This window comes from Brachypodium distachyon, chromosome 3 (genome assembly GCF_000005505.3).
Source record: "Brachypodium distachyon strain Bd21 chromosome 3, Brachypodium_distachyon_v3.0, whole genome shotgun sequence".
Lineage (NCBI taxonomy): Eukaryota > Viridiplantae > Streptophyta > Magnoliopsida > Poales > Poaceae > Brachypodium > Brachypodium distachyon.
Genome location: NC_016133.3, coordinates 1614432 through 1641139, shown reverse-complemented (window position 1 = coordinate 1641139; position 26708 = coordinate 1614432). Strand labels below are relative to the sequence as shown.

The window sequence follows — 26708 nt, the reverse complement described above, 5'->3', positions numbered from 1 at the left end:
GAGCGCAGTGCGAAGCCGATGTAGATGGCCTGCATCTCCATGTTGTCGAGGAACAGCCCGCGAACAGCAGCCCAAATGGACGAAGCAGTCGGAGCCGGCATGATGATGAGCCCAAGGATCTCCGGTGAGACCTGGGAGTAGACCCACGAGATGATGTGCGCGTCGTCCTAGAGCCACGCCGGGTCGTTGAGGCTCCGTGAGTCCGCACTGCTGGAGAAGAAGCTCGAACAGGGCGCGCCAGGTGGGGAAGTTGGGCGGCTGCAGCTGGAGAACGAGGGGGACGCGCTCGGAAATGATCACCCCGTCAAGGCGGTGAGGAGGAGCGGCAGCCGGGGCGACCTCCGCAGCAGCAGCGGCCTCACCGGCGCTTGGGGAGGTGTTGAGGAGCCCGGCGGCGGCGTTGTGGATGCTGGGGGAGCCGAGGGAGGGCGCGGCGGTGTCGAAGGCGGCGGAGAGGCCGCGGCCGAGTCCGGCAGAGAGGTTGGGGGACTGCATCATGGCAGTCGTGGGCAGCGGAGGTGGAAACGTGGGCGGTTGTCAGAGCCCAGCGTCTGATACCATGAAGATAGGGAAAGAATGATGTAATGCACCACAGTGCTGCTTCTCGTATTGCCTCATATATATACAAGTACAGCCGGCAGTTACAGTCAAGGAAGGAGGGACGTGGGGAGTGGAGAGAGCAGTTCTATACAGCGACGACTATGTCTCAATAGTTGGGCCCCACATGTAAGACAACATGTCGGACTAACCCGACCCAACCCGGCCCATTAGCCTGTTATGCCCATCTGGTCTGATGATTCAGAATTTTCACTTCATAATGAATGTTTGTTTTGAGTACCATCCCATGCACATGTCGAGGTTACATGTCAGCCATTCAAGTCTCCACCCCATTTCTAAACAACAACTAAAATGTGAAAACAGAGAAAAAAAATAAAGGCGTGGAGACTAATATATTGGTTGTCACGACTAGCCAACCAATGCAAATGTCTGGCTACAAATAGAAGACTAGTATGCTAGCTAGAACACATGGTTACAAGTTACACAAATGTGGGTGTGCATGCTAAACATTCCTTTCCAGCCAAGCTTGTCTTACCAATTTGCTGTGGTCATGCATTTTCTGATCTTGAGTTTAGGCTTGGGAGTTCTTGGGAGTATCCAAAACAGGAATTCATTTTCTTGGGAGTATCCAAAACAGGAATTCATTCTATAGAAGTAAGTAGAAATTGTTCTTCTTTTGTTGTCTCCTCATGGTTGCAGTATCCGTTTGTAAAGATCTAGTCTGAAGCCGCTAGCCTCGTAGTATTCATCGGACGCGGCTTCCCTGACTTGTACCCACTCCATCCGCCCTCCAAACAACATCTAAACGTTTCTCCTATCTAGTATTCTGGACGGGATTTTTCTCCTGAACTCCTCTAGTATTCTGGTCCGTAGTACAAGCGACAAGTTCGAATGGAAGACCAAAGTAAACCTTGCCCAATTGAGCAAGTGATCATGTTTTCTCTTGATTTCAGAAAAAAAAAATTTGGCTACAGTAACAGAACTGATCCCGTGCTTGTTTTTTTTTCTATAGGGTAAATCTGACACGTCTTCGCAAAAAAAAGGGTAAATGTGACACCTAGTTGGATACCTCGACTTGGCCTGAAGTCACTATAAAAAAAAATACTTGCATTGGCATGAAATAATTTAGCGGTGTTGATGAGGCTTTTACTCGTATCCATCAGAGTTTTGAGTGTCAATTTTTTTTTATTGCATTCAGTCCAGTGAACTACTAGCTGTTTCTGCTGCCATCCGTAGTAGAGTACAAGTTTAATTAAGCTATATTTTTTTAGGTGACGAGGTTTCTTAATTAATCTCCTGTACTGCAGCAGGCGCATCTTCTTATTTATAGCGTCTTCGAACAACGCACGAATCTTGTAGTAGTAGTACCTCACACTTTGGACGCTTAATTTGTTGTTGTGCGTGCTGACCAATACGGAGCCACAAACCCACAATGTAGTACGTACACACTCTTCTTAATTTCATCTTTTTGTGTAGTGATTGAGAAGATCAGTATACCTGTTTACTAGGGCTCGACTATCATTTTGGTTAGCTGAGGAGAATTAATGGGCACCCAACAAAATAGGAGCAATGGAACCCAGCTGAGGTGGGCTAGTTTTAAATATTTAGTACCACAACATGTTATGGAGCTAGTATACAATTTATTTAACGTTTAATAGCATAGTACTCTCTCCGTCCCATATTAAATGGCTCAAATTTGTCCAAATGTGAGTGTATCTATGTTTAAAAAACGTCTAGATACATGTAATAGAAAGTCACTTAATATGAGACGGAGGGAGTGTACATGAGCATCCACATTGCAACTCTACTGCAAATGCGTACGTGCCAGAATGTATACATGAGCATCACATTGCAACTCTACTGCAAATGTACGTGCCAGAATCGATCTGAATTAACAAACTAGTACTTTCTCCGTTTCTAAATACTTGTCGTGGTTTTAGTGCAGCATTAAAAACCATGCACGACAAGTATTTAGGAACGGAGGGAGTACATGCAAACTATAACGTGATCCAAACATGGTAGGTGAACTCGTATAGCTCCATGACATTGTGACACCATGTGTTCTCCATTAATTCCATGTATAAGGTAGGTCTATAAGTACTCTTTCCTTGCCCACCGACTACTTGGCAGCCGAACCCGATGAACAACTTGTATACATATAGCTATCACCTCCCTGCCTTCCAAGCATGAGCGCCTCACTCTAACGCTAATTAGGCTTGGGAAGCAATGGGAATTCGTTGCACACGGCGAGTATCACATGTTGGGCAGCAGCTTGGTCTGCAACTTGTATTGTAGAAGCAGGTGCTCGATAATTAGAACATCGAGGTTATGCATGTCTGTTTCTCAAGTCTCCACCCAATGTCTAATTGGAGTACAGCTAAAATGTGAAAATAGAGCAAAAATTAAAGGCATGGAAACTATATGTTGGTTGAGACCACTATGACAACATTCAATGTAATGTCTGGCTACAAATACAAGACTGTAATATGCTAGCTAGAGCCTAGAAGACATGGTTACAAGTTACACGATATGGGTGTGCATGCTAGCTAAACATTTCTTTGCAGCCAGCTTGCCTTACCCATTTGCTCTGCTTTCTGATCTTGAGCTTAGGATTGGGAGTCACCGGGACTGTCAGAAACAGGAACTGAATCAGTCAAAGTAAGTAGGAGTTGTTCTTTCTTGTTGTCTCCTCGTGATTGGATTCTGTTCTAAAGATCTAATCTTAAGCCGCTAGCCTCATGTCTTCCGCATGACTCAGACATCGCTGAACAATTAATACAAACTCTTAATTTGAAAGGGGAAAAACAATAGCTAGCCCCTTTTCTATGCAAAAGGCATTACACAAAACGGTTGTGGTATCGATTGACAAATGCATCAAACAGGAGAGCAGAACATTACAAGATTTACTAGCACAACAATTAGCATGCATGTTGTATAGTACAATTTAACAATTGAAGGATATGATCCATTCGACGTCCCGTTGATCTTTGGTCACGAGTCCCACCTTATGGATTTTCCATAAAATATGTTTAGCTGATTAGAGGCACGAGCTCTCATCTTATTCGTTCATTTAAGATTTACTCTCTCCGTTTCATAATTCTTGTCTCAAATTTGTCTAAAAATGGATGTATCTATTCTTAAAAAGTGTCTAAATGCATGTAATATTTCGACAAGAATTATGAAACGGAGGGAGTAGTAGTTAGGATGGAAGGTATTAAAACTTTCAACGAATAGAGGATTTCATCTAGTTCTCGAATATTATACCGGTTCATTTGTTCTCTATTACCAATTCGATTTTATTTGCGAGAATTAATTAATAATATCTATCCCGTTTTCTTCTCCTGGTGCATGGGATGGTTGCCGTCCTCCTCTCTTCCATTCCCTTTCTTCAATCATGGTCTTAACTTTTCATGCAATTAATCCCAAACCACCTCAGAATAAACCAAAACCGAGATAGCCTGAAATTAATTCTGCCGAGGCAAACGACGGGAGGTGTAATTGTTAATGTGTATTTGTGTCCTCGGTCCATATATCTCTCACTTAATTAGTTCCATCATCCACATATAGTTTTTCTAACACAGACGTATAGAACCCCCCATCTTGCTAGCAGGACATAATTGGAGGACATGTTACTCGAACCCAGCATGTGTCCATGTCAGTAATGCGCCCCACATGATGCTCATCCATGTAGGCTTAACTTGTGGGCCCAGCATGTTAGACGTGCCATCAAATGAGCGATTTGGACTAATTTGTGTTGATAAATAGCGCAAAAGGTATATTTGTTTTTGTAAAAAGATCGATATAAAAATCTCATTGTGGCGAAGTATTGTTATATGTGCATGTGAACGTGCAGCACTGCATAATTTTCCCAGAAATAAATAAAAATTGAGTCTCCATATGTTTCTCTAGAAAAAAAAAAAGAGGTCGTCGAGAATTCAGGTACAATGGTACATGCAGCTAGCTATAATGTGATCCAAATAAATAGTTTGGACTTATAGCACTATGACAATGTGACTCACCTCCCGGCCTAGCTTCCATGCATTGTAAAGCTATGACCACCTCACTAGCTCCATTCTTGACGCCGTAACTTGCGAGCTAATTAGGTTTGGGAGGCAATTGGAAGTTGTTGCGATCCACAATATTCTGCCACACCGTTCGTTGAAGAAGAACTGGATCAAATGCCCACTGCATGATCGGTAGCTAAGTTTATCATTATATATATCCACAGGCGCCGAGTGTAGGATAGTTGTTCGTTCATTTTGGCTAAAAGTCACGGCAAATTTCAGATTGATTTGGAGTTCTAGCTAGTACCAGCATCACATGTATCGATGTGTGTTAATTGATTTGGAGCAAAAATCGAAAGGGTGGACACTAACATATTTGGTTGTCACGATCGACGAGCTAATAAATACAATTTCTAGCTGCAAATTAATAGTACAGACGCGTATTATGTTAGCTAGAGGAGACCGTTCTCACAAGTTACATGATGTCGGCGTGCATGCTAAACATTCCTTTGCAGCTAGCTTGTCTTGCCCATTTGCTCTCCCCATTCATTTTCTGGTCTTTAGATTAGGCTTGGGAGTAACTGGGAGTATCAAAAACAAGGACACATGCATCTGTTGAAAGTGCATAATAAACTCTTTTTTTATGGTGCCAAGTATTCCTCGTGGAGAGATAGTAGCAGCAACCAGATATGGTCCTCGTTTTCTGTGACTAGTTTATACAGATTTCCCCTCGTATTAACATATAGACTGAAATACAACGTTAGTAATAAACTCGGAGCAAATGCACAGTTTAGCACACGAACTCAGAAAACACACACATACAATCCTGCAGCTTGCGAGCATGCATGAGCGACACGCGGTGATTCATGTGTGGAAAGGGACTGGTATAATTGAGAAACCAATTATATACAATTTCGGTTTTATGGACCATTTCTGGGAGGAACGTAACGTCATTGAAACTTCTAATGGGGAAAATTTGGGGAAAAAACCACTCCATTTGGAATCAAAACATTCAAAATTGGGAGAGATACAAAAACACCCGTTTTTTGCCGAGTGAAGAACCAAATGTATACAATTTTGAATTTGCCACCGCGCGCTCGGCCAGGTGGATGGATAAGAGCTAGAAAGCTCCACAGGCAGCTGCATGAACGCCTGCATGCACGGGCAGGAATTCACGGATATGGATGTTCAATTCCGTTTCCTTCGCCCCGGTCACCCATGGTCTTCGTCCTCTTTCTCTTCCGTTCCGTTCTCCCTCCAATCAAATTATTTCCCGTTACGTCGTCGATCGCCTTAATTTGTCACCACACGCCTCAGAATAAACCAAACCCCCAATTAGAACACCGAGAGACAGACAGGGGAATAATTAGGCAAGCCAAATTAACCGAGCACTTACAAAAGGAAGGAATAATTATCTCTAGTCCCGCCGATCAAATTAAGGGGAGGAGCGAGGGATCGGGGCTAGCGGAGACCGGCCTGCCGGTGCGCGGCATGTCGCCTTTGATCGCGTCGGCGGCGCTGCTGCTGCTTCTGATGCTGGTGGCGGCGGCAATGGCGGACGTGACGGCGGCGACGGTGGCGGTGTCGGAAGGGTACACGGCGCTGTTCGGCTTCGACAACATCCTCCGCTCCGCCGACGACCGCACCGTCAGCCTCCTCCTCGACCGCACAACCGGTAATTAAATTAATCAAATACTCAATTAACGTCAATTTTCGATCTCTTCTCGTTCAAGCTTCTTCTTGTTTAATTCATGGAGCAATTAATCGCATTTTGCTGCAGGGTCCGGTTTGGTATCGTCGTCAATGTACCACCACGGCTTCTTCAGCGCCTCCATCAAGCTCCCCTCCGACTACACCGCCGGCGTCATCGTCGCCTTCTACGTAAGTACGTCCCTCCGGCCTGTGAATAATCTCAAACCTACGACCTAGTTTACTTTAGGCCAAATTAAATTGATTCATTAACTTAATTAGTCCATAATTCTTGTCGAAATATTATATGTATCTAGACGTTTTTTAGGAATAGATACATCCATATTTCAGCAAATTTGAACAAGAACTATGAAACGGAGGGAGTAGTATATAGTGTCATGTGTTGCAAATGTACTCTGCGTCCATGTCATTTTGATTGCTATCTCTTCCGTGTCAGCAATTACTAGATGCATGTGGCAAAGAAAAAGCTAGCATCACCTTGATTGATTACTTTTAACTAATCTTATATCAACGAAAAAAAAGGAGGAACTGATATGAAATTGGCATGATGGACGACAATTTGGGCAGACATCCAACGGGGAGGTGTACGAGAAGACGCACGATGAGCTGGACTTTGAGTTCCTCGGCAACATCCGCGGCAAGCCATGGCGGGTCCAGACCAACGTGTACGGCAACGGGAGCGTAAGCCGGGGCCGAGAGGAGCGCTACGTGCTCCCCTTCGACCCCACCACCGAGTTCCACCGCTACTCCATCCTGTGGACCCGTGACGCCATCATCTTCTACGTCGATGACGTGCCCATCCGCTACATCCCCCGCTCCAGCTACACCGTGGACGACTTCCCTTCCAAGCCCATGTCCCTCTACGCCACCATCTGGGACGGCTCAAACTGGGCCACCTCGGGGGGCCGCTACCGCGTCGACTACATCCACGGGCCCTTCGTAGCTTCCTTCACCGACCTCGCCCTCGTGGGATGCCGCGCCAGCCCGGCAGCTCGAACACCCACCGACGACGGGTACTGCACCGAGGCGGAGGCGGCGCTGGCGGCTTCAGACCCAGCCGTGATGACGCTGGCGAAGCAGCAAGCGATGCGGCGGTTCAGGGAGCAGAACATGGTCTACTCCTACTGCTACGACACGCGACGGTACCCCGTGCCCTTCCCGGAGTGCGACCTCGTCGAGTCGGAGAGGAGGAGGTTCAAGCAGAGCGGGCACCTTCGGCTCGCGTTCAGGCGCCGACGACGCGGTCGTCGGCCTGTGAGGGGTGTCGCCGGTACCGCCAAGGCCGACATGTAATGTACACTACATAGCGGCTCGATCGACGTCATTGTGTTAGGAACGGGATCTAGTTACTCAACGATGATGGATACGGAGTAGTAATTAATTATCGTATATTCTAAGTGGGGCACGTGCCCCACTTTGTCTTACACGACGGCGCTTTGAGATTCGCAAAAGAGCGCCCTTCCCCCGATCCCCCGTACCAGCCTCTCCTCGATCTTATCCACTCCCCCGACGCCCGTCGCTTCCCTTGTTCTCTGACTCCCTCATCCCCCTTGCTTCCCCCGATCTCCTCCCTCCTCTCCCACTGATGCACTCTCTCCAGCACGCAGAGCCGCAGAGGCATCGAGCGGAGGAAGCGTGGCGGCGCCAGCAGTCACTGCGGTGCCGCATGGAGGAGGTGCGGTAGCAGCGGTGCGTTGAGGCGGCGCCGGCAGCGGCATCGATCTGGCCCAGAGGCGGCGGGGTGGCGTTGGCAGCGGTGTGACGCGGAGGAGGTGAGGCAGCGGAGGTGCGGCGCCGGCAGTACACTGCACGAGTGCACGAGGTAGCGGCGGCCGACGGGCCCGCGCCGGCAGCGCGTACACGGCGTCAGGGCGGTGGGGCAGCGGCACCGAGTGAGGCCAGGACGTCCACGATCTTCTTCCAGTCCACCATTGACCGGTACAATGTTTCCTTGAAGAAGATCGCGCTGGAGATGTGCTGCCCTTCATGTGTAGGCAAAGTGTTTGACGAACTGACCGTGTAAGCAAGATGTGCATGGCTGTGTTAATGTTCCCACACTAAAGTACTTGTATTATGTAATGTTAGCAATGTGTACAATCATGCATAAATTTTGAGCAAAATCTAGTTGACATGTTTTTTCATCACCGACTAGCATGTTGTTGGATCATAGTTAACATGTCGTGCATTAGCTGACATGACGTATACTATTAGTTGTCGTGTCATGTGATATATATTGGACTAGTTGTCATATTATTGTGTCCTAAGTGTCATGTTGTGCAACATTAGCTAGTTGTCATGTCGTGTACATTACGTGGTTACCATATTGTTTGGTCATAATTACTATGTCGTGTACAAAAATGGGACATCGTGTAATGCATTACCTAGTTATCATGTCATTTGGTCATAATTGCAATGTCGTTCACCTGTACTTGCCAGGTTGTTTAACTTAGTTGCCATGTTGTTAGATCATAATTGACAGTTCACGCACTACCTAGTAGTCATGTTATTTGGTCTTAGTTGTCATGTTGTTAGGTCATAATTGCCACGTCGTGCACTAGTAGATGCTATGTCGTGTCATACCTAGTTGTCATGTTATTTGATCATAATTGTCATGTCATGCACTAGCACCTGCTACGGCGTGTACTACTTAGTTGCCCATGTTGTTTGGTATTAGCTGCCATGTTTTTTGGTATTAGCTACCATGTTATTTGGTCTTAATTGCCATGATGTGTATCAATAGTTGTCATGTCGTGTACTACCTAGTTATCATGTTGTTTGGTCTTAATTGCCATGTTGTTAGGTCATAATTGCCATGTCGTGTACTACCTAGTTGCCACATGTTGTTTGGTCTTAGTTGTCATGTTACTTCGTCTTAGTTGCCATGTTGTTAGGTCATAATTGCCATGACGTGTACTACCTAGTTGTCACATGTTGTTTGGTCTCAGTTGCCATGTTACTTCATCTCAGTTGCCATTTTACTTCATCTCAGTTGCCATATTTTTAGGTCATAATACTGTGCACTAGCAGTTGTCATGTTATGTACTACCTAGTTGCCACGTATGTGTGGATAAGCCGGTAAATAGACGTGCATAAATTGGTAAATAGGCATGTCTGAGTCGGCAAGTACCGAAATACGCATAGGTGAAACGACAAGTAAGCACATCTAATTTGGGAAGTAGACGCAATAAATCTAGCAGGTGGACATATTTAATCCGGCAAGTAGCCACCTTTAGATTACATGTATATATACACAGTTAAGACGGCAAGTAGTCATGGCTAACCCGGCAAATAAGCCCGTTGAATTGGAAAATATGTGTTGATAAGCCGACAAATAACAGCCGAAGATTAGTAGTAGACACCGATAAACCGACAAATATGCGTAGATATGATGTGAAAGTGATGTTATTTTCTAAGAACATTGTGTATATGCTGATGAATTTCGACGTGTTAGATCCATTAAAAAATCACACGCACGTTTTCAATATTTCATTAAAAAAGAAAACCGAACATTGTTTTTTTTTTAACTTCTTCTGTTCCATATCAATACTAGGCATAGATATATACGAGGAAAGGGAACATCGAACACTCCTCGCGGATGGGCTGAACTGCTGTGTTAATCCTCGTGATAGGATGGGCTGAGCTGCTGCTGGGCCACGCGTTGCTGGCTGGGGTTGGGCTAAGCTGCTGCTGCTGGCTGCGGTTGGGCTGGGCTGCAGTAATTTGCGCGGGGGCACGCCGCTGGGTGTTCGAAACCGCATCGTATCGCATCACGGCTTACGTGTACGTGGCAAATCACAAAGACGGACCCGTCCCGCAAGCAAACACACACACAGACACAGACGAACCCAAGGCATCTTCTTTTGCTTCCTTGGGGCCGGGGCATAATACCTGCCTCTATTTACCACTTTGCCCCGCTTCCTCAAATCGATCCCCTTTCTCCGTCCAAATCGACTCCACTCGCCGCCGGGGCTTCCTTCCGTAAAACCCTCTCCCCTCCTCCTCCGCCGCCGCCCGGAGACAGATGGTGCTGTGGGAGCTGACGGCGATCACGGCCTACTTCCTCGGCCTCAGGCGCACCTACCGCCTCGCGCTCCGCGGCCAGCGCCTCCTCATCGGCCCAAACCACCCCAAGGTCCGGGACTTCGTCTACAGGTACCTTCCCTCCTCCCTTCCTTCCTTCCTTCCTTCCTCCGGGCTGCCTTGTAATTGGTGTTGGTAATTGGTGTTAGTGGTGTCTCGCTTGTTAACTTTATGGCAAATCGACGCCTTGTTCCTGCTTACTTAGCCCCATGGCGCCGGTAAAAGCGACCGCCGGGAGGGGCTAGCCTGCTTGCTGCCGTAGTGCCGTGTCGCCCTTGCTCGCCGTGTGGTTCCAAGACAGACAATGGATACATGCACCGCTGGACTGGAGCAGCAAGAGTTTGATTAGCCTCCGGGTTAACAAGCAGCTCGCGCTGAAATCTGGACTATAGCTGCCGACCCGTGTGTCTAGTCAACCGTACATAACCTTGTAATTTACCACGACGTGTGCTTTTTTACTCTCTATATTCCCTCCGTTCCTACATATAAATATATGATATTTGTCTCAAGTGGAATTTCTTAAGGTTTGCCCAAGTTTATGGAATATGCTAATATCTACAATATCAAATAAGTATGCTATGTTGATGTCTATATATCATGGACATAGATGATCATGTATTTAGTTAAACTAATTTAGAGTTGTAGATTTTTCGATAAACATGGTCAAACTTTAAGAGATTCGACTTAGGGCAAAAGCTAGAAGTTAGAACATCTTACAAAAAGGAAACGGAGGGAGTGGTTTTTAGTTTTTACACCTTCTTACTTTGTCAGGTGTATCGAATTTGTGCGGGTCTGTGTGTGCCGGCGTAGGCGATTGGCTCGACCATTCGTACAGTAACTCGAGCTATCGCTGGGCCCAAGTATCAGCCGTGAGCATTTTGAGATATCTCAGCATTTTAAGCATCCATAATCCCCACACCTATATGGTACTGACAGTTCACATCCTATAGCTGTTTGCCATAAGAAATTGCAGAAAGCATTCACAGTTCCCTGTCTGTTTAGAAAATGTTTGTTTTTGCAATCCATAAAAATTTATCCCGCAACTCGCTAATTTCTGTTATCATTCATCCACGCATGGCTGTCCTCCACTAGAGGTTTTCATCATATATATATATATATGTGCAACAAGTTTTTCTAATGGTATCAGTGCCTCTAATGTGATCAAATAATGCTTATATCACTTCGATACTAGCCAACAGTCAAAGATTGATCTCTTCATTTTTTTTCCCTCCATTTTATGCAGGCGGACACGCTCTATTTTCGCTGTTGCAGTCTCAGTGCACAAGAACATCCAGGAGAGGGACATTGAAGTTGGTCGGAACCTTGGGAACGCGATCCTTCGCTGGCTTGACCGTATGAAGCCCTCAGCTCAGATTCGCCCCAACCCACCAGGCCTACCACACGGCCGCTCAGAGCAATACAGGCATCTCTCGAACATGAACAAGGCTGCAGGAGCTCAGAAGCCCGCGTCCAAAACTTCAACACATGATTCTAGTGGGAAGATGCTGTTTTCGCCTCTGAATATCCGGCCCAAGTCCTTCCCCATCCTTCCCACGATGATGCAGTCCACAAGGATCAGCGCGAGCAGCCAGTGCAGGCGATTCTCCTCCTCGCCGTTCCCGTCTACCACCGCCAAAAGGAAGTACCTGATGGAGGGCGTCTTCCGGAAGGACATTGCTCAGCTGATGATGTAAGGATATGTAGTTTTACCCTTTTTTGGTTGTAATTTGAATATCACTTGACTGAAATTTGGCCTAGAACAGAGTTCTCACTAGTCCTCCTGTAATAATAATCGAGTGATGAACAGAATCGTTGTTGCTCTATACTACCAGTTCTTGGCCAATATATTCTCTAACCAATCATCATCAAACTCTAGCATTTTGATTTTATTTCGAGCAAGTCCCCCAGATGCTTGCCATTTCACCAGAATGTTGTACTCCCTCCGTTCCATATTAAGTGACTCAAATTTGCTCAAATATGGATGTATTTATGCCTAAAAAGCGTCTAGATACATGTAATAGAAAGTCACTTAATATTGGACGGAGGAGGGAGTATTTGATAGTGGACACTTGGATATTATGCGTGCTTGGTTACCTCCGCTGGACACGCTCAAAGGAAACATGTTGAGAACTGATAAAAAGAATCAGATCAGTGAATTTGTGTTGTCTTTGGCTTTGGTGTTCCAATTCTTGAATTCTACAAATAGCTACACAACAATGGCAGTAGTGTCTTGACATGCTTGGTTATTCCATTGTGCAGTGGTATGTTAGTCTGCTTCCAGCATGTATGTTAGGTTTCAGTGGCTCCCTTTCTCAAGCGGCGACAATTTTGTGCGGCGCTTCCTTGCACATCCCCTTTTCAAAGCTTACCATCGGAACCAAAGCCGCCAATCATTGGCGTGTGGCCGATTGTTTGGCATGGACCGGCGCGAGTTCGGTATAGCTATTGGAGCGAGGGCTTTGTTATTGATTGTGTTATGGTGAAGTCGGAGTCACGGGCTCAAAAATTGACGTGTGCCAACGACAATATCAGCGGACAAGCCCAACGGTGGTCTTCTTTTTTGCAGCGTGTGTGGATTTCAGGGGTAGGTAGCCAAGTCGGTCGATGTTGCCCTAATGCGGTCATGTTCCATGACTACGCCGCGCGTAGGTTTATTCCGATTTTCGGCAACCATGTTCTGCTTAATTAATGGACTAAGGGCTTCAATCAACACATCTCAGAAAAGGAGACCTCAGATGGACGGTCAGGATAAGGGTTTCCCCTGGCATAGAAATTCCGTTCTTCTTCTCTTATCTAGATTTTTCCAATATATCCCCGAGCCTGTGAAAAAAAAATCCCCTTATTTGAGTATTAATAAAGCTAGCATTTCCTCAAAAAATATATCAGAGATTAGTATACTCCAGTTATTAATTAACCTGAGCCGACAGATCAAGACTCAAGAGACTTCAGTTCCAATCAATATACTAACCTGAGTTAAACCCTCGCCACCACTGACCTCCTTTCCTTTCCCCATGCCGCTCCCTTCCTCCTCCTCCGCCGCCGCCATCGCTGCCGGGCCGGCGGCGTCTCCCCTCGCCGCTCGCAGCCTCCGCGGCCGCCCGCGCTCAAGCCCCTTCTTCGTGGTGAGCTACCGGCCGGCCCTCCCCTTATCCCCGCTTCACGCAACAAGTGCGAGAGGGGTTGATACAGTTTTCTGGTTTCGTGTTCTATGTACTATCCATCTGTCTGTGTTTGCAGCTAGGAGGATTTGTAACGCTAATATCATTAGTTTCCGTCTGGACCTCACCCTGTTTGGTTGCAGATTGTTCTGAAAAATATTTTGGGGAATTTTAGTCCTTTTTTAGCTGGCCAGTACATTGTTTCTCTGTTGGATTGTGTTAGCCGGTTTGATAGATAGGTTTTTTTTTTCGTTGCGGGATAATTGTTTTGTTTTTTAGATCGGTAGAACAAATTGCTTGCGGTAGAATGTTGAAACAGGATTTTTTGGTGTGTACATGAGCCAAATTTTATCTATATAAACGCAGAAGTGTCAAAGGGTTGATCCTCTGAAGCTGAGGGCAGTCAATGGAGCACCCCCCTGCATTCCTGTGCCTGACAGTTCGCTATGGACTCCTATAACAATGCCAGTTTTCGGTGACAACAAGGTTAGGAAGGATGGCACGAGGCTGCGTATCTTCTCAGGCACAGCCAATCCTTCTCTTTCCCAGGTCAGTTGGATCTTCCATGAAGGAATTCCACTTTTGTACTTTCGCAGTTCCAGATACTACCATTTCCTCCTCCTGGTTACTAGTAGCACACCTGTTTTGCAATGGACATGACAAGTGGGTTGTTTGTAGACGAACAAATGGAAACCTGAAGTATTTATACTAAGGTTAAAGAGGCATGAACTATAGAAACTGGAAAGCTATTCTTGAAGTGGAATATATCTAGTTATTTGAGTCCGAGTTGTTATAAATAAGTCCATCTCAAACCGAGTGATTTGTCTCTGAATGCCATTCTAATCTGCATTTGTTTTCTTCATATCTTGTAACAGGAAATAGCAAGCTACATGGGTCTAGAACTTGGGAAGATTAACATAAAAAGGTTTGCTGATGGAGAAATATATGTTCAGTTACAAGAAAGTGTAAGGGGCTGCGATGTATTCCTTGTGCAACCATCATGTCCTCCAGCAAACGAGAATCTCATGGAGCTACTGATCATGATTGATGCCTGTAGAAGAGCATCTGCTAAGAATATTACTGCAGTCATCCCTTATTTCGGTTATGCCAGGTCTGACAGGAAGGTATATTTCGTGAATATGGATCATCAAATATAATGTTGATCGTTTTGACTTTTGAGGCTAATTCTTTTTTAAATGGAAAAAACACATCATAGCAATGTACAACCAAACTTTGTGCTGTCAAATTTAAATCATTGCCATACATGGAGGCTTTTCAAGATGACATAAATGTGGGGAATTGAAGTCAATGCTCAGTAACCTTGCAAATTGTATTACCATGATGAACTTGTTCTTGCAGGATAATGAATTATCTGAAGTTCAGTCTTGCTTTATATTTCTGCCACAACATTCTAATATTTGCTAAAGCAAAATTCATTGTCAAATCTAACGGGAGCATTTCTTTACTTTGTTACTTTCTCAGTCTCAAGGTCGTGAATCTATAGCTGCAAAACTTGTAGCTAATATGATTACAGAAGCTGGTGCGAACCGTGTCCTTGTTAGTGATCTTCATTCAAGTCAGGCCATGGGATACTTTGACATCCCAGTAGATCATGTTTATGGCCAGGTACTTACCGATGCATGATGCTTCAGTTGATCAGTTACTTTAAGGCTGACATGTGATGTTCATTGTTTCAAAACTGTCTCTGTGTTTGCCTCTTTGATATGTCAAGCCGGTGATTCTTGATTACCTTGCCAGCAAGACAATATGTTCAAATGACTTAGTGGTGGTATCGCCTGATGTTGGAGGTGTTGCCAGGGCACGTGCTTTTGCCAAAAAGCTATCAGATGCACCTCTAGCAATTGTGGATAAAAGAAGACATGGACACAATGTTGCCGAGGCAAGTAGTAGATATTATTTAATTTTTTATGCAAATAGAAGAATATCTTATTGTATATTCTTGTCCACAGTACCACGGTTATATTCTGTGCTAGTTTAATATGCAGGTATGTATAATGCATTTGGAGATGTGCTATTGCACATGGTTCACACTAATTTTTTCCATGCTTTTATCTTGGTTCTGTCAAATCAAGCAAGCACAACTTATCATGTGCATTTATTACAGGTAATGAATCTTATTGGAGATGTTAAAGGAAAAGTGGCTGTTATGATGGACGATATGATTGATACAGCTGGTAAGTTATGCGGTATAAGTTATAGAAAACATAATTCTTAGGTTGGCCATTTCACACCGAGGGACAGTTGAGCCATGACTTGGTGTCGTGTTCGTAACTATTCGCTTGGTTTATGCTAACGTAGTGATCGATGATCCGCCATGTTGTCACTAGTCAAGCACTCTCTCCTTTTCTTAAAATAGGGCATATAAGTTTTGTCCTTAGTCAAACTTTTTTTAACTTTGACCATGTTTACTAAAAGATATCACTAGAACAAAACTTATATGCCGTACTTTGAGAAAAGGAGGGAGTATATGGTATGGGATGCATTTTTAGAGCAGAAGCCAGATATTATATAGCTACTATTGTTTTTGATAAGGTGGCAATACAAGTCATATGCTTGCATTACAGTTTAATCTGAAAATCTGCTGAAGTGTTCCACACTCATGCATGATGACTGATAAGTAAACATATTGTTGCATATTAAACTCAGCAGCATTTTTTGGGTACTTCTGGATATGAATATCTAAATGAAGCTATTACAATTAAACTAGGAACTATTGCCAAAGGAGCTGAGCTGCTGCATCAAGAAGGAGCAAGGGAGGTGTATGCATGCTGTACACATGCTGTTTTTAGGTACACTATTTTTATGCTCATTTCAAATTTTTCTAGTAGGAAGTAGGCCAGATGAACTACGGAACTTGCTTTGCTGCACATGCTGTTTTTAGGCCCATCATCGTACTATATATATACATAGTCACCGACTTATTCCATGCAGCTGAGACTGATGGAACCAGAGTCTGCACCAATTTGTGCAAGCGATTCATAAAGTGCGCATTTTGCTGGTATAGTCGAACATTGTATTCAGATCTAAACTCTGCAAGTCTGCATGGATACACTTACTAAGTAACAGCAGGGAAATAAAATTCAGTGGTGACAGATGCCAAATCGCAAATGTATGATATTGCTTATTATGCAAAATTTGGTTTTAACTTACTCTTGGTGCTAGAAGTCATGGAAAAGTGAACTTAAAATGTACCATCAAAAGCTCGCGTGTTTATTGCAAAGTTCAATTGTTAAACTCAAATTCGAGTCGTATGTCTTATTTTGTTATTTTGTGCCAAATATGTTTAGTTCTTTTATTCTACAAGTATGTTTCAAATCATCTTTTCAGCCCACCTGCCATTGAAAGACTATCAAGTGGTTTGTTTCAAGAAGTAATCACCACAAACACTATCCCTCTGAAGGAGGATAAGAATTTCCCACAGCTGACCATTCTTTCAGTCGCTAACCTTTTAGGCGAGACGATCTGGCGTGTTCATGATGATTGCTCGGTGAGTACTAAGTAGCACCAACCTATCAAATTTATCATCATAATTTTTTACACCCAGTGTACCAGATCAGGTCGTTCCGGTTGGTTCCTTGCCTGATTTCTTATGGCCCACGCTAGTATTGCTAAACAAAGCGACCATATTTAAATCAATGCAGGTCGGTCACGAGCCATACTCCACCTTGGATATTGACTGATGCAGCTCAAGGTGTGTTCCACTTAAGAAGCTTATGTCTGTGGGGTTCTTATTCCATGCCTTGGTAAGAATGGTCCCATGGAGGGTCAACCCACCATGGCGTCGATAACAGCAAAGGGTTGTTTTTCTACGGTTGATAGACAGGATAGTTGTGCAAGTGCCCCTTGTTTTTCGATCTTCTCCGCTTCCATTTTTGTGGAATGAGCTATCTCTGTGTGATCTGAGATCATGTTAGCAGAAAAAACCTTTAGCTATGTCTTTGAATGATAGTAAATTAGACGGAAGTTTGATTAGTGTAATTCAATGTGTGTGTGTATAGCTCCACTTAATCCCAGCTATTCAATTTTTTTAGACCTTTTATTGCGAGAGCTGGTCCGTTTGAGATGTAAAATGATGGTTTCCTTTTATACTGGCATAATAATTGACCATCTATATTGCCTTTTGTGGCATAATTCTGCTTTGAACATCACAAATGGACATTCTAAGTCTTTGTACTGCAGATAATCCACTAATATGGCAGATAATTCTGCATACGCAACTCACAATGACGGGAGCATGTGGTTTGGCTTCTTCCGAGAAGGGAACTTGCGCGCCAGATCAGTGCTCTTGATTTTAGAAAATGTCAAAAACTGCGATTAAGTTCCAAACTAAATTATGAAAAATGATTACAGGTACATATGGGGACAACATTGATCCTGTGCGTCTATGAAATTCTGGGTTCTTCCGAGTGTGGATGTTTGGAGCCTAGGCTCCATGGTCCCCATGCAGCTCAAATAAGTCACATAAGTCACACGCCGAAGAAATAATCTTAGTCAACAACTCGGTTAAAAAACAAAATACGCTTATTTTTAGGAACGGATGGAATATATAGAAATCTGGGAAAAATTATCTACATGTGTATATGAATGTGTAGAGTTATATTGAGAAAAAAATTAACATGTGAGCACAAATTGTGTAGCCTGCAAGCGAAAAGATTTCTCAACAAAATTTTACGGATAAATGTAACGCATCCATATGTGATTATGTATATGTAGATTGCCTTACGGAACTTCTAAATATGAGTTTTAAAAATTTGAAAAATTCAGGATCCATGGAGCCCGGTTTTTCAGGTTCCTTCCCTCCCACTACAATTTGAAGTACTCTGAGCCGAATATTCCAAAAAAATATATCAGCTCAGCTTTGTGCTGCACGAGATAGCTGAGCGCATGAATTAATGTGAACGGAATCGAGCTTGCTTCCTAAAATTGATTACTTGTTTCCGTTAAAAAAAATAACAAAAAAAAGTTAAGGAGTCAGTCACGATTTGTTCGCTCAAAACAGGCCATCTAGGTATTAAATCATAGATCTCTTAATTAAAAAATCAAAGAAATTATCAAACCCTAATAATGGCGAGCATAGTTTTTAACCTGTGCAATGAAACGATGGCAATAGCTGTTCAAATGTTAAAGGACCCTACCAAATTCAAATAGGGCACACCTAGTAACATTGTCTACAAGAGTCTTTTGGTGACCTTTTAAATGTTCATTGTGCCCACAAATGCATGGAGTGTTCCATTGAGTAAGTAAAACACAAATCCACACAACACAGAAGATTTCAAGATAATTCTAACCTTCGAAAGGAAATGGGGTCCATAAATGAAGCATACATATGCATCTTATTTAATTCTCACCATGCAAAAAAAGGAAAGAGGAGTCTACTCCATTCTCTTCACAACAGCTAGGACTTGCAGTTATGACAGGAACTCACAGATCAAAGATTGAAGTTGGACTATCTGCCTTTAATCAATTTCTAGTGCTAAACTTCTAGATGATGTCACGATAAATCTTCATTGCTTGATATAATATACTGATTCAGTGGAGACTGAATTATTGTTACACCACATAAACAGTGTAAAACTAGTAAAATACATCATGGGCAAAGGAAAACAAAATTGATGTTACATGATACTACCCTAAAAACATCTTCAACGCTATGTTGTGCCAGGTGTGATGTGATTCATGATGCAATAATGTTAAGTTTAGGAATATTCTCCACGTGAATATGTTTGATCCCCAAAAGAGCGCCTGCACAATGCTCAAATTTGGGAGGAAAGAATGTAAGCTATTGAACTGAATTACTTTGTGACTTATAAACATTAAAAGCTATATAAACCATTGGTCCATGAGACATGTGCATAACCAGAATCGACTACCACCACCTTTATGTCCACCAAATGATCAGTTCTTTCCATCAATGCAGTGAATCGCATAAACAATATAACTTATGGAAATAGAACAGACAAGTACATATTCACATTTTATTAAGCAACTGCACGTTTCTTTGAACCTAATAGAGGCATGTGGGATTGCAACAAAAATGGCCCTCCGTCCATATTAATTGTCAAAATATTACATGTATCTAGACGCTTTCTAGGCACAGATACATCCATATTTGTGCCAAATTTGAGACAATTAATATGGATCGGATGGAGTAATTAAAATCCACTAGGCTAATGTGACTAATAAAATGCAAGCAATTTATCCCTAGTGTCATCACTCATCAGAAAATACTACTACTCCCTCTGACCCATATTACTTGTCGAAATATTACATGTATCTACACGCTTTTTAAACATAGATACATCCATATTTGGGCAAATTTGAAACAAGTAATATGGATCGGAGGGAGTAGCAAAAATTACCCAATGTCTCAGTTCTCTGGCAAAGAACAGAAAATATGGTTTGAGAGCCTCTCAAACAACTAAAACCCATAATGCAGTACAAAATAAATCAAAGAACAATGTTTCTTAATAAATTACCTGTTTCAGCAAAGTTATATGATTAAGGGCGACCAGCAGATGGATGCGAGGCAAGAGATAGGTAACTACTCGACAAATGACATGATTTTCTGATCATGAGCTCGCAAGGATGTATTGTTGTATAACCTCATAGTGTACCAAGTCGGATAGAATCCGTTTCGGTACATTGCTTCCATCCACCTTTCAGCCTCATTTCTGTTGCCATGCCTGCAGAAGCCGTGTACCATTGTATCAAAAGTCCATCGATTTGGTTGATAACCCTTTCTGCAGAGTCTTTCGAACATGTTACAGGCAGAATCCATCCTCCCTGCCATACTCAATCCTCGTATCAGCATGTTATAAGTATAAATATCAACAGGAAAGAACTGCTCTAAACCTTCCTCTAAAACCTCCAAGTCACTCCTGTTTCTAATACCACTTGCAAACAACTCAATAAGTTGGCCAATCAAGAATCGTCCTGCCCCCCGACCTTTGATCTCTCCAGCTCTTGCTTCAAAAGACTCTGATTTATCTTCTGAACGCGTCCAAGCCTTCAGAAGATCGGTGCTCCTTAGTGTGTGTAACAGAAGCACGTTGCACAAGAAGGCTGAAACAGGGCGACCTGTTTCCCTGAAGTCATCAATAACCTTGACAACACTGTCGTAATCTTTAACGGCGCTCAAGAGGAGCACAAGCTCTTCATAGCAGGTGATGCTCGGGATTAATCCTTTATCCCTTGCTTCCCTCCAAAACACCATTGCCTGCTCCGGCTTCCGAGCTTCACATAGACCAGATATGAATAAATTATACATCTTGGACCTAGGTGCCTTCTTCTCATGAATGCAGTTGAAAAAGTTTAACGCGTCACCAATGCGCTTGCTCCTCAGATAACTCATGAGAAGAAGGATGTTGCTTTCTACGGATGGTTCAATCCCTGCACACTCCATCCGGTTGTACACCTCCCTGGCCACATCAGCCTTCTTAGCGTGTCCAGCCCCAGATATGAAGTAGTTATAGCACACACGGGGTTGGAGTTGATTCTTCCCCAACTGTTTCTCCAGCAGCTCAAGAACCTCACCGTACCTACTCTCCTCACACAAAGCACAAACAACTGACTGATAGAGGTTTCGGGTCGGAATATGTCCCATATCTTGCATTTCCAGTATGAGCCTTGGCAGCACATCAACCCTCCTAATCAATATTAATGCCCTAATCAAGCTCTTGTAAGTTGATTCGTAACGATATAGGCCCGCAGGGTTCTTGCTGCTTGCTATCTGAGGCACTGCACATGCCGCGTCCACATTCCCACTCTTGCACAATGCCACGAGGTACTTGGCCAAGACATTGTCCATTGGCCATGCCTCCTGCTTCAGCGCCCTATCGAGCAGCTCCCTCACCTTATCCAGCTTCCCTTCCTGACAGAGCACATTTGCAAACATCGAAAATGTCTGACGGCCAGGAAAGTACCCGTCTGCCATAGACTGCTCCAATACCAGACATGCATCTTCTGTGGCCCCACTGCGGCACAGCGCCCTGATCAGATTATTATAGACATCCTTGTTGGGGTTAATCCCAAGGTCCGTTCTTGACCTATACAGATGCATGGCAACTTCCACAAGCCCGGCTTTACAAAAGAAGCAAAGTGCGGCGCTCATGGTTGAACGGCCTGGAGCAATGCCCTCCTCCATCATTTCCACAAGCAAATCATACACTTCACCAAGTCTGTGCTTGCGGAGCAGGCGGTACACAAGCTTATCATACCGCTGACCATCAGGGATATATCCCTCAGCTTCCTTCTTATCAGAAAGGAACTGCAATGTAGTATCGAGCCTCCCAGCCTCAATAAGACCATGGATCCACGCACCGTACACATCACATGACGAGAACTTATCAACAATCCGGGATGCCTCATCGTAGCGCCCACGCCGGCAGAACTCGGTGATGATAGTGCCAGCGGCGGGCCCTCTGGACGCCTGGGCAAAGGGGAGGGTGTCGAGGAGCGCCACGGCGTCGTCAAAGCTGCCGCGACGGCAGAGGCTCTTGATGCGGATGCAGGTTGTGACGGGACTAGCAGCAATGCTGCGGGAGAAGGAGTCGGCAAAGTTGTGGAGCGAGGCATCCACGAGCGAGTTGAGCAGGATGCGGGAGGAGACGGCGTCGAGGTTGTAGCCATGGTAGCGCATGCGGCCGAGGACGCTGAGCCCGCGCTGAGGGTCGCCCGCGACGGCGTAGCCCACGACGAGCGTGTCGTGGAAGCGCGGCTGGGAGGCGGAGGAGTTGGTGGCGGAGAAGAGGCGGAGCCAGTCGAGCACCACAGAGGAGCGGCGCGCGCGGGAGAGCAGGCGGAAGACGGCATGGTAGACTGCGCGGGTGTGGCGGTAGCGCGGCCGGCGGCCGGACCAGTCGAAGAACTTGAGGCGGAGCAGCAGCAGCGCGTCGCTGTCGGGGATCCTCCGCGGGCAGTGGCGGAGCACCGACAGGACGAAGGCCTCCGTGAGCGCGAGCGCCTCGAGCGCCGCCATGTCGTCCGCGGCGAGGGCCTCGTAGATCGCGTCGAGGGCGGGGGCGGCGGAGGCGCGGGGCACGAGGAACCAGTCGCGGAAGGAGGCGGCGATGTCGGCCGCGGCGGCGGATACGGAGTCGTAGGACTCCGCGGTGTGGGGGAGCAGCGGGGAGAGCTGCGGGAGCGGCGGGGGAAGCCGCGGCGGAGGCGCGTGGGCGGACGCAGAGAAGGTGTTCGACAGAATGGCGAGCAGGCGGCGGCGGCGCGAGCGGGAGGGGAGCGGGAAGAGGAGGCGAGGCATGGCTGGGGATGGCACCCGGCGGTGGCGGTCAGCAGCGGCCCGGAGTTTGCCGCCGGCAGCGGTGGCGGCCGGCGGCGGGTCGCATTGGTTGGCGGTGGCGGCTGATCTATGCTCTCTGGGTCGCGGGTTGGAATTTTTGCGGGGGGTGTCTTGCTGAGTTCGGTTTTGGGTCGGGTCTATCGGGGCTGCTGCCGGGCCGAGCGTTTTGGGTATACTTTTGGGTCGGATCAGAATTCAGAAACGCTGCAATGTTATTCTAAAAAAAACAAGAAGAAGAAACGCTGCAATGAGTAAAAAAAAAGAGAGTAAATTGCACTAAATAAATAAAGCTGTATCTTCCACACAAAAAAAACAAATGAACCTGTATCGGTTAAAAAACTTTGGTTTTACCTTTTTGGTGTTTTTTTCTTATCAATAATCTTTTAATTTTATTATTGTTTACAAATTGCAGGAATGAGTCGTCCGACAACGGAATCTGGACCAACGAATTTCACAAGTCGTATTTCCTTCGAAGTTTTGGTTCAAGTCGAAACGGACCGGTTCGGAGAGAATCTATGATTTTCTTCTTTATTTTTTCTGAGAAGATTGAATTTCCAGCTAAATTCGAGCCTATAAAACAGCACGAGTCGATTTTGCCTCGAATAATGCTCAGTTTTGACAAAGATGAAATAGTTTGACAATGTAAGAATTTATGATTTTCTAGACCTTAATTTTTGAACCTGCAAACTTTATAGGCCATTTCCCCTTAGATAACAATCTAGCAAGGAAAGCATTCATGATTTTGTAATTTTAAAAAAAAAATCTCGAAATTGAATTTGAGCCAATTCTTCATCCTTAAGAAAAAAAAGTGCTTGGCTTTGTCTGAAATTTAAACATTCAAGACACGGGAATATATATATTTTTTTATGAAAAAAGGTCCACATTTGTTTGGACTCCAAGATCGAGTATTGTATGGTGCCCTATCTATAAACCTAACCACCTTATTTTTCTGTGGAAGTACAGTTCTTTGTTACAGTTAGTCTAAGAGTTTTAATTACATAGAAACAGTTCAAAAGGTGCACCAAAGTGTTATAAGACAATTTACTCATGAAATTTTGTTTGGCTACTTATTTTCTCCAAATTCTAGCCTATTCGTTGCAAGGGGAAAAACTCTCTGTCCTTGATTTGGATGGGCTTGACAAGAAATAAACATGTACGTTTTTCTCTCTTTTCTAACCGCGGGAGCCGTCCGCATCTATATTGGTGGCCCAACAGTATACATGTTTATATAGTGTCCAATAGCTAAATGTTTCCTAAGACGAAGCAATATCTTCCTCTGGTTTGCTAAATGTTTTTGCAAGAGAAAAGAGTTTATGACATCTTTGCTGTTTTTTCAATTCAATGGCTCTCCCACGTCTGGCTTGTGAATCATGCATGTCTTCACTGTTAGATTGTCCTTGTTAGCATGGTGACTCTAACCATGTCCATAAAAATATTATTGATAAAGCCGTCAGACAAAAAAAAATGCTCTAGAAAAAAAAAACCATGAGATTTCTTACTGGAACACTGCATAAAAGGTATATACCGACTTGGAACCAGGAACAAACTCGCACCCTGTTTTTCGGAACATAGGAGGAAAAAATTGTATTCTTTCGGAATTCCATATATAGATAGTCACAAAATCAAGCAGAGCCACAGGAGACCAAACGAAATTAGTGAAGCATCATGCAATCAACCGCCACCGCGAGCTCTCTCATCGGTCCGCAAGCACACGCAGCGCCCTATAAATTCACCGCCCGCAGCGTCTCAGATCCATCATCGCTTCAAGCAGATCACCAAGATCACATTGAATAAAGAGAGAATTTGTTTTTGAGTTTTGAGTTTGAGCGTCAGCCATGGCAGCAGCTGGAAGAAGAAGAAGCGCGGCGAGCGTCCTGCTGGCTCTGCTCCTCGTCGCCCTCGCGGCGGCGCCGGCCGCGTCCCGGCCAGCCGCTGGGTACGGCGAGGAGACCGCGCCGGCTGCGGAAGAGAAGGCTGCCCCGGCGGCGTACACTGCCCCCGCGGCGGAAGAGAAGGCGGCACCGGCTGCGGAGGAGAAGGCGGCGCCCGCGGGGTACACCGCTGAGAAGGCGGCACCGGCGGCCGAGGAGAAGGCGGCCCCGGCTGCGGAGGAGAAGGCGGCGCCGGCTGGGTACACAGCAGAGAAGGCGGCCCCTGCGGCGGAAGAGAAGGCGGCGCCAGCCGCGGAGGAGAAGCCTGCGCCAGCTGGCTACACCGCTGAGCCTACGCCGGCGGCGGAAGAGAAGGCAGCCCCGGCTGCGGAGGAGAAGGCGGCTCCGGCGGGATACACCGCGGAGAAGGCGGCACCGGCGGCGGAAGAGAAGCCTGCTCCAGCAGCCGAAGAGAAGTCCGCACCGGCTGGCTACACCGCAGAGCCCACGCCGGCAGCGGAAGAGAAGCCGAAGGAGGAGCCAATAAGCCCAGAGCTCCACGCGTGCTGCCAGAAGTGCGAGGCGGACTACAAGCCCCAGGGGAAGGAAGCCGTGGTCGGCTGCATCGAGAAGTGCAAGCTGGACATCAAGGAGAAGGCCGCCGCCGGCGGCTACGCCAAGGACGCCGCCCCCGCCGCCGAGGAGAAGGAGGAGAAGAAGGAGGAGAAGAAAGAGGAGGCCGTGGCCGCCTACAAGGAGGAGAAGAAGGAGGAGGCCGCCCCCGCCGCGTATGAGAAGAAAGAAGAAGCCACGCCGGCCGCGGAGGAGAAGAAGGAAGAGGCCGCCCCCGCCGCGTATGAGAAGAAGGAAGAAGCCGCGCCGGCCGCGGAGGAGAAGAAGGAAGAGGCCGCCCCCGCCGCGTATGAGAAGAAGGAAGAAGAGGCCGCCGCGGCCGCCGGAGGCGCCTACAACAAGGAGGAAGCCGCCCCAGCCGCCCCCGTGAGGCACTCCCCATTGGAAGCTCTCAGGAAGCACGCGGCCAAGATCACGGCGGCGGTGATGCGGGGAGCGCTGCCGGAGAAGACGGTGGCGGCGGACGAGACGTCCAACTTCCACGCGGCGGAGGCGAAGAAGTACATGAAGGACGCCGAGGCGGCGAGCTCCCCCGTGGACGTGGCGGTGGACAAGAAGGCGGCGTCGGAGAACATCGCGTCCGCGGTCACCTACGCGCTGGCGGGAGCCGCCGCGGTGGCGCCGGCGACGGAGACGAAGGCGGCGGACGCGGCCACCGTCAGCGGCGACATGGCCATCCAGAAGGCCGCCACCGAGGCCGCCCCGGCGCTCGAGGCCGTCGCCCAGAAGGACGTCCCCGCCGCCCCCGCCGGATACAAGCTGTGAGTTATCGATGATCATGGATCCTATACTCATGCATCGCCGTGAATTGCATGAATTGTCCGTTTAATAACTCTTTTGCTTATTTTGTTTGCGTTGATCTGTTTTGGATTTTTGTAATCTTCATCATAAGTGGGGGATCGGTCTAAGTCCCCGTCGTCGATCATTGCATCGAATGTAATTTCTTTTACTTGTTGTAATTAAGGACTCCAGATGGGAGAGGTTGTATGACAATTTGTAAGCTTTCTTTGATTAATCCCAAATTGATACCGCTATATGAGTTCTATACTTATGAATAACCACCTCCGTGTTTCTGAATGTACGATGTTTTAGTTTTGTCATGTAATGTGTTGATATGTACAATATCAAATAAGTATACTACAGAGACATGTATGACCAGTTCACCACAGATTTAATAAAACTAAGTTAGAATTATATAGATGTTGGTACTCCTTTCGATCCACAATAAGTGTCTTTTATTTAGACACTTATTATGGATCGGAGAGAGTAAAATTTTCTATAAATGTGATCAAACTTTCAAAAATGTTGACTTAGGACCATTTTATATTTAAGGAACAAAGGGAGTTGTTCCAACCGATCTCAACACTTGTAGATG

The 26708-nt window shown here is 45.7% G+C and overlaps 5 protein-coding genes across 6 annotated transcripts; 4 read left to right on the top strand and 1 right to left on the bottom strand.

Annotated features, from left to right (window-relative positions):
• The first annotated feature begins 5995 nt into the window (after positions 1-5995).
• Positions 5996-7696, top strand: LOC100829707 (probable xyloglucan endotransglucosylase/hydrolase protein 30). Its single transcript, XM_003570821.3, has 3 exons — positions 5996-6237; positions 6343-6443; positions 6840-7696. The coding sequence occupies exons 1-3, from the start codon at positions 6054-6056 to the stop codon at positions 7563-7565; spliced, it is 1011 nt and encodes a 336-aa protein (XP_003570869.1). The 5' UTR covers positions 5996-6053; the 3' UTR covers positions 7566-7696.
• Positions 7697-10143: 2447 nt separating this feature from the next.
• LOC100821833 lies at positions 10144-12239 on the top strand. The gene is made up of 2 exons (XM_003573868.4): positions 10144-10424; positions 11596-12239. Exons 1-2 carry the CDS (start codon positions 10294-10296, stop codon positions 12044-12046), a joined length of 582 nt encoding a protein of 193 aa, XP_003573916.1. The 5' UTR covers positions 10144-10293; the 3' UTR covers positions 12047-12239.
• Positions 12240-13308: 1069 nt separating this feature from the next.
• On the top strand, positions 13309-17642 carry LOC100845512 (ribose-phosphate pyrophosphokinase 1, chloroplastic). 2 transcript variants are annotated; one of them, XM_003573861.4, is made up of 9 exons: positions 13309-13474; positions 13877-14059; positions 14386-14634; positions 14993-15136; positions 15243-15410; positions 15636-15705; positions 16239-16320; positions 16859-17018; positions 17173-17642. In XM_003573861.4, the coding sequence occupies exons 1-9, from the start codon at positions 13364-13366 to the stop codon at positions 17209-17211; spliced, it is 1206 nt and encodes a 401-aa protein (XP_003573909.1). In that variant the 5' UTR covers positions 13309-13363; the 3' UTR covers positions 17212-17642. The 2 variants fall into 2 exon arrangements, with proteins under 2 accessions (XP_003573909.1, XP_014755495.1); XM_014900009.2 differs by lacking the exons at positions 16859-17018; positions 17173-17642 and adding an exon at positions 16463-16623 and having other exon boundaries at positions 13310-13474.
• A 1371-nt stretch (positions 17643-19013) lies between these two features.
• LOC100844090 (pentatricopeptide repeat-containing protein At1g71210, mitochondrial) lies at positions 19014-22969 on the bottom strand. Its single transcript, XM_003573857.4, has 2 exons — positions 20008-22969; positions 19014-19273 (listed from the first exon to the last, which is right to left on the bottom strand). Exon 1 carries the CDS (start codon positions 22788-22790, stop codon positions 20073-20075), a length of 2718 nt encoding a protein of 905 aa, XP_003573905.1. The 5' UTR covers positions 22791-22969; the 3' UTR covers positions 19014-19273; positions 20008-20072.
• A 1695-nt stretch (positions 22970-24664) lies between these two features.
• LOC104583926 (cytochrome c1-like) lies at positions 24665-26098 on the top strand. The gene is made up of 2 exons (XM_010237951.1): positions 24665-25393; positions 25733-26098. Exons 1-2 carry the CDS (start codon positions 24665-24667, stop codon positions 26096-26098), a joined length of 1095 nt encoding a protein of 364 aa, XP_010236253.1.
• Positions 26099-26708: the final 610 nt, after the last annotated feature.

What these genes read in the sequence shown, in the direction of transcription:
- LOC100844090 (XM_003573857.4), bottom strand. Translation starts at nt 22,790, where the DNA reads ATGCCTCGCCTCCTCTTCCCGCTCCCCTCCCGCTCGCGCCGCCGCCGC.
- LOC104583926 (XM_010237951.1), top strand. Translation starts at nt 24,665, where the DNA reads ATGGCAGCAGCTGGAAGAAGAAGAAGCGCGGCGAGCGTCCTGCTGGCT. An exon ending in ACGCCAAGGACGCCGCCCCC is followed by an intron (nt 25,394 to 25,732) that starts GCCGCCGAGGAG and finishes GCTCTCAGGAAG; the next exon opens with CACGCGGCCAAGATCACGGC.
- LOC100845512 (XM_003573861.4), top strand. Translation starts at nt 13,364, where the DNA reads ATGCCGCTCCCTTCCTCCTCCTCCGCCGCCGCCATCGCTGCCGGGCCG. An exon ending in CGATATGATTGATACAGCTG is followed by an intron (nt 15,706 to 16,238) that starts GTAAGTTATGCG and finishes CAATTAAACTAG; the next exon opens with GAACTATTGCCAAAGGAGCT. An exon ending in TGTACACATGCTGTTTTTAG is followed by an intron (nt 16,321 to 16,858) that starts GTACACTATTTT and finishes TCATCTTTTCAG; the next exon opens with CCCACCTGCCATTGAAAGAC.
- LOC100821833 (XM_003573868.4), top strand. Translation starts at nt 10,294, where the DNA reads ATGGTGCTGTGGGAGCTGACGGCGATCACGGCCTACTTCCTCGGCCTC. An exon ending in GTCCGGGACTTCGTCTACAG is followed by an intron (nt 10,425 to 11,595) that starts GTACCTTCCCTC and finishes CATTTTATGCAG; the next exon opens with GCGGACACGCTCTATTTTCG.
- LOC100829707 (XM_003570821.3), top strand. Translation starts at nt 6,054, where the DNA reads ATGTCGCCTTTGATCGCGTCGGCGGCGCTGCTGCTGCTTCTGATGCTG. An exon ending in CCTCCTCGACCGCACAACCG is followed by an intron (nt 6,238 to 6,342) that starts GTAATTAAATTA and finishes ATTTTGCTGCAG; the next exon opens with GGTCCGGTTTGGTATCGTCG. An exon ending in GCGTCATCGTCGCCTTCTAC is followed by an intron (nt 6,444 to 6,839) that starts GTAAGTACGTCC and finishes CAATTTGGGCAG; the next exon opens with ACATCCAACGGGGAGGTGTA.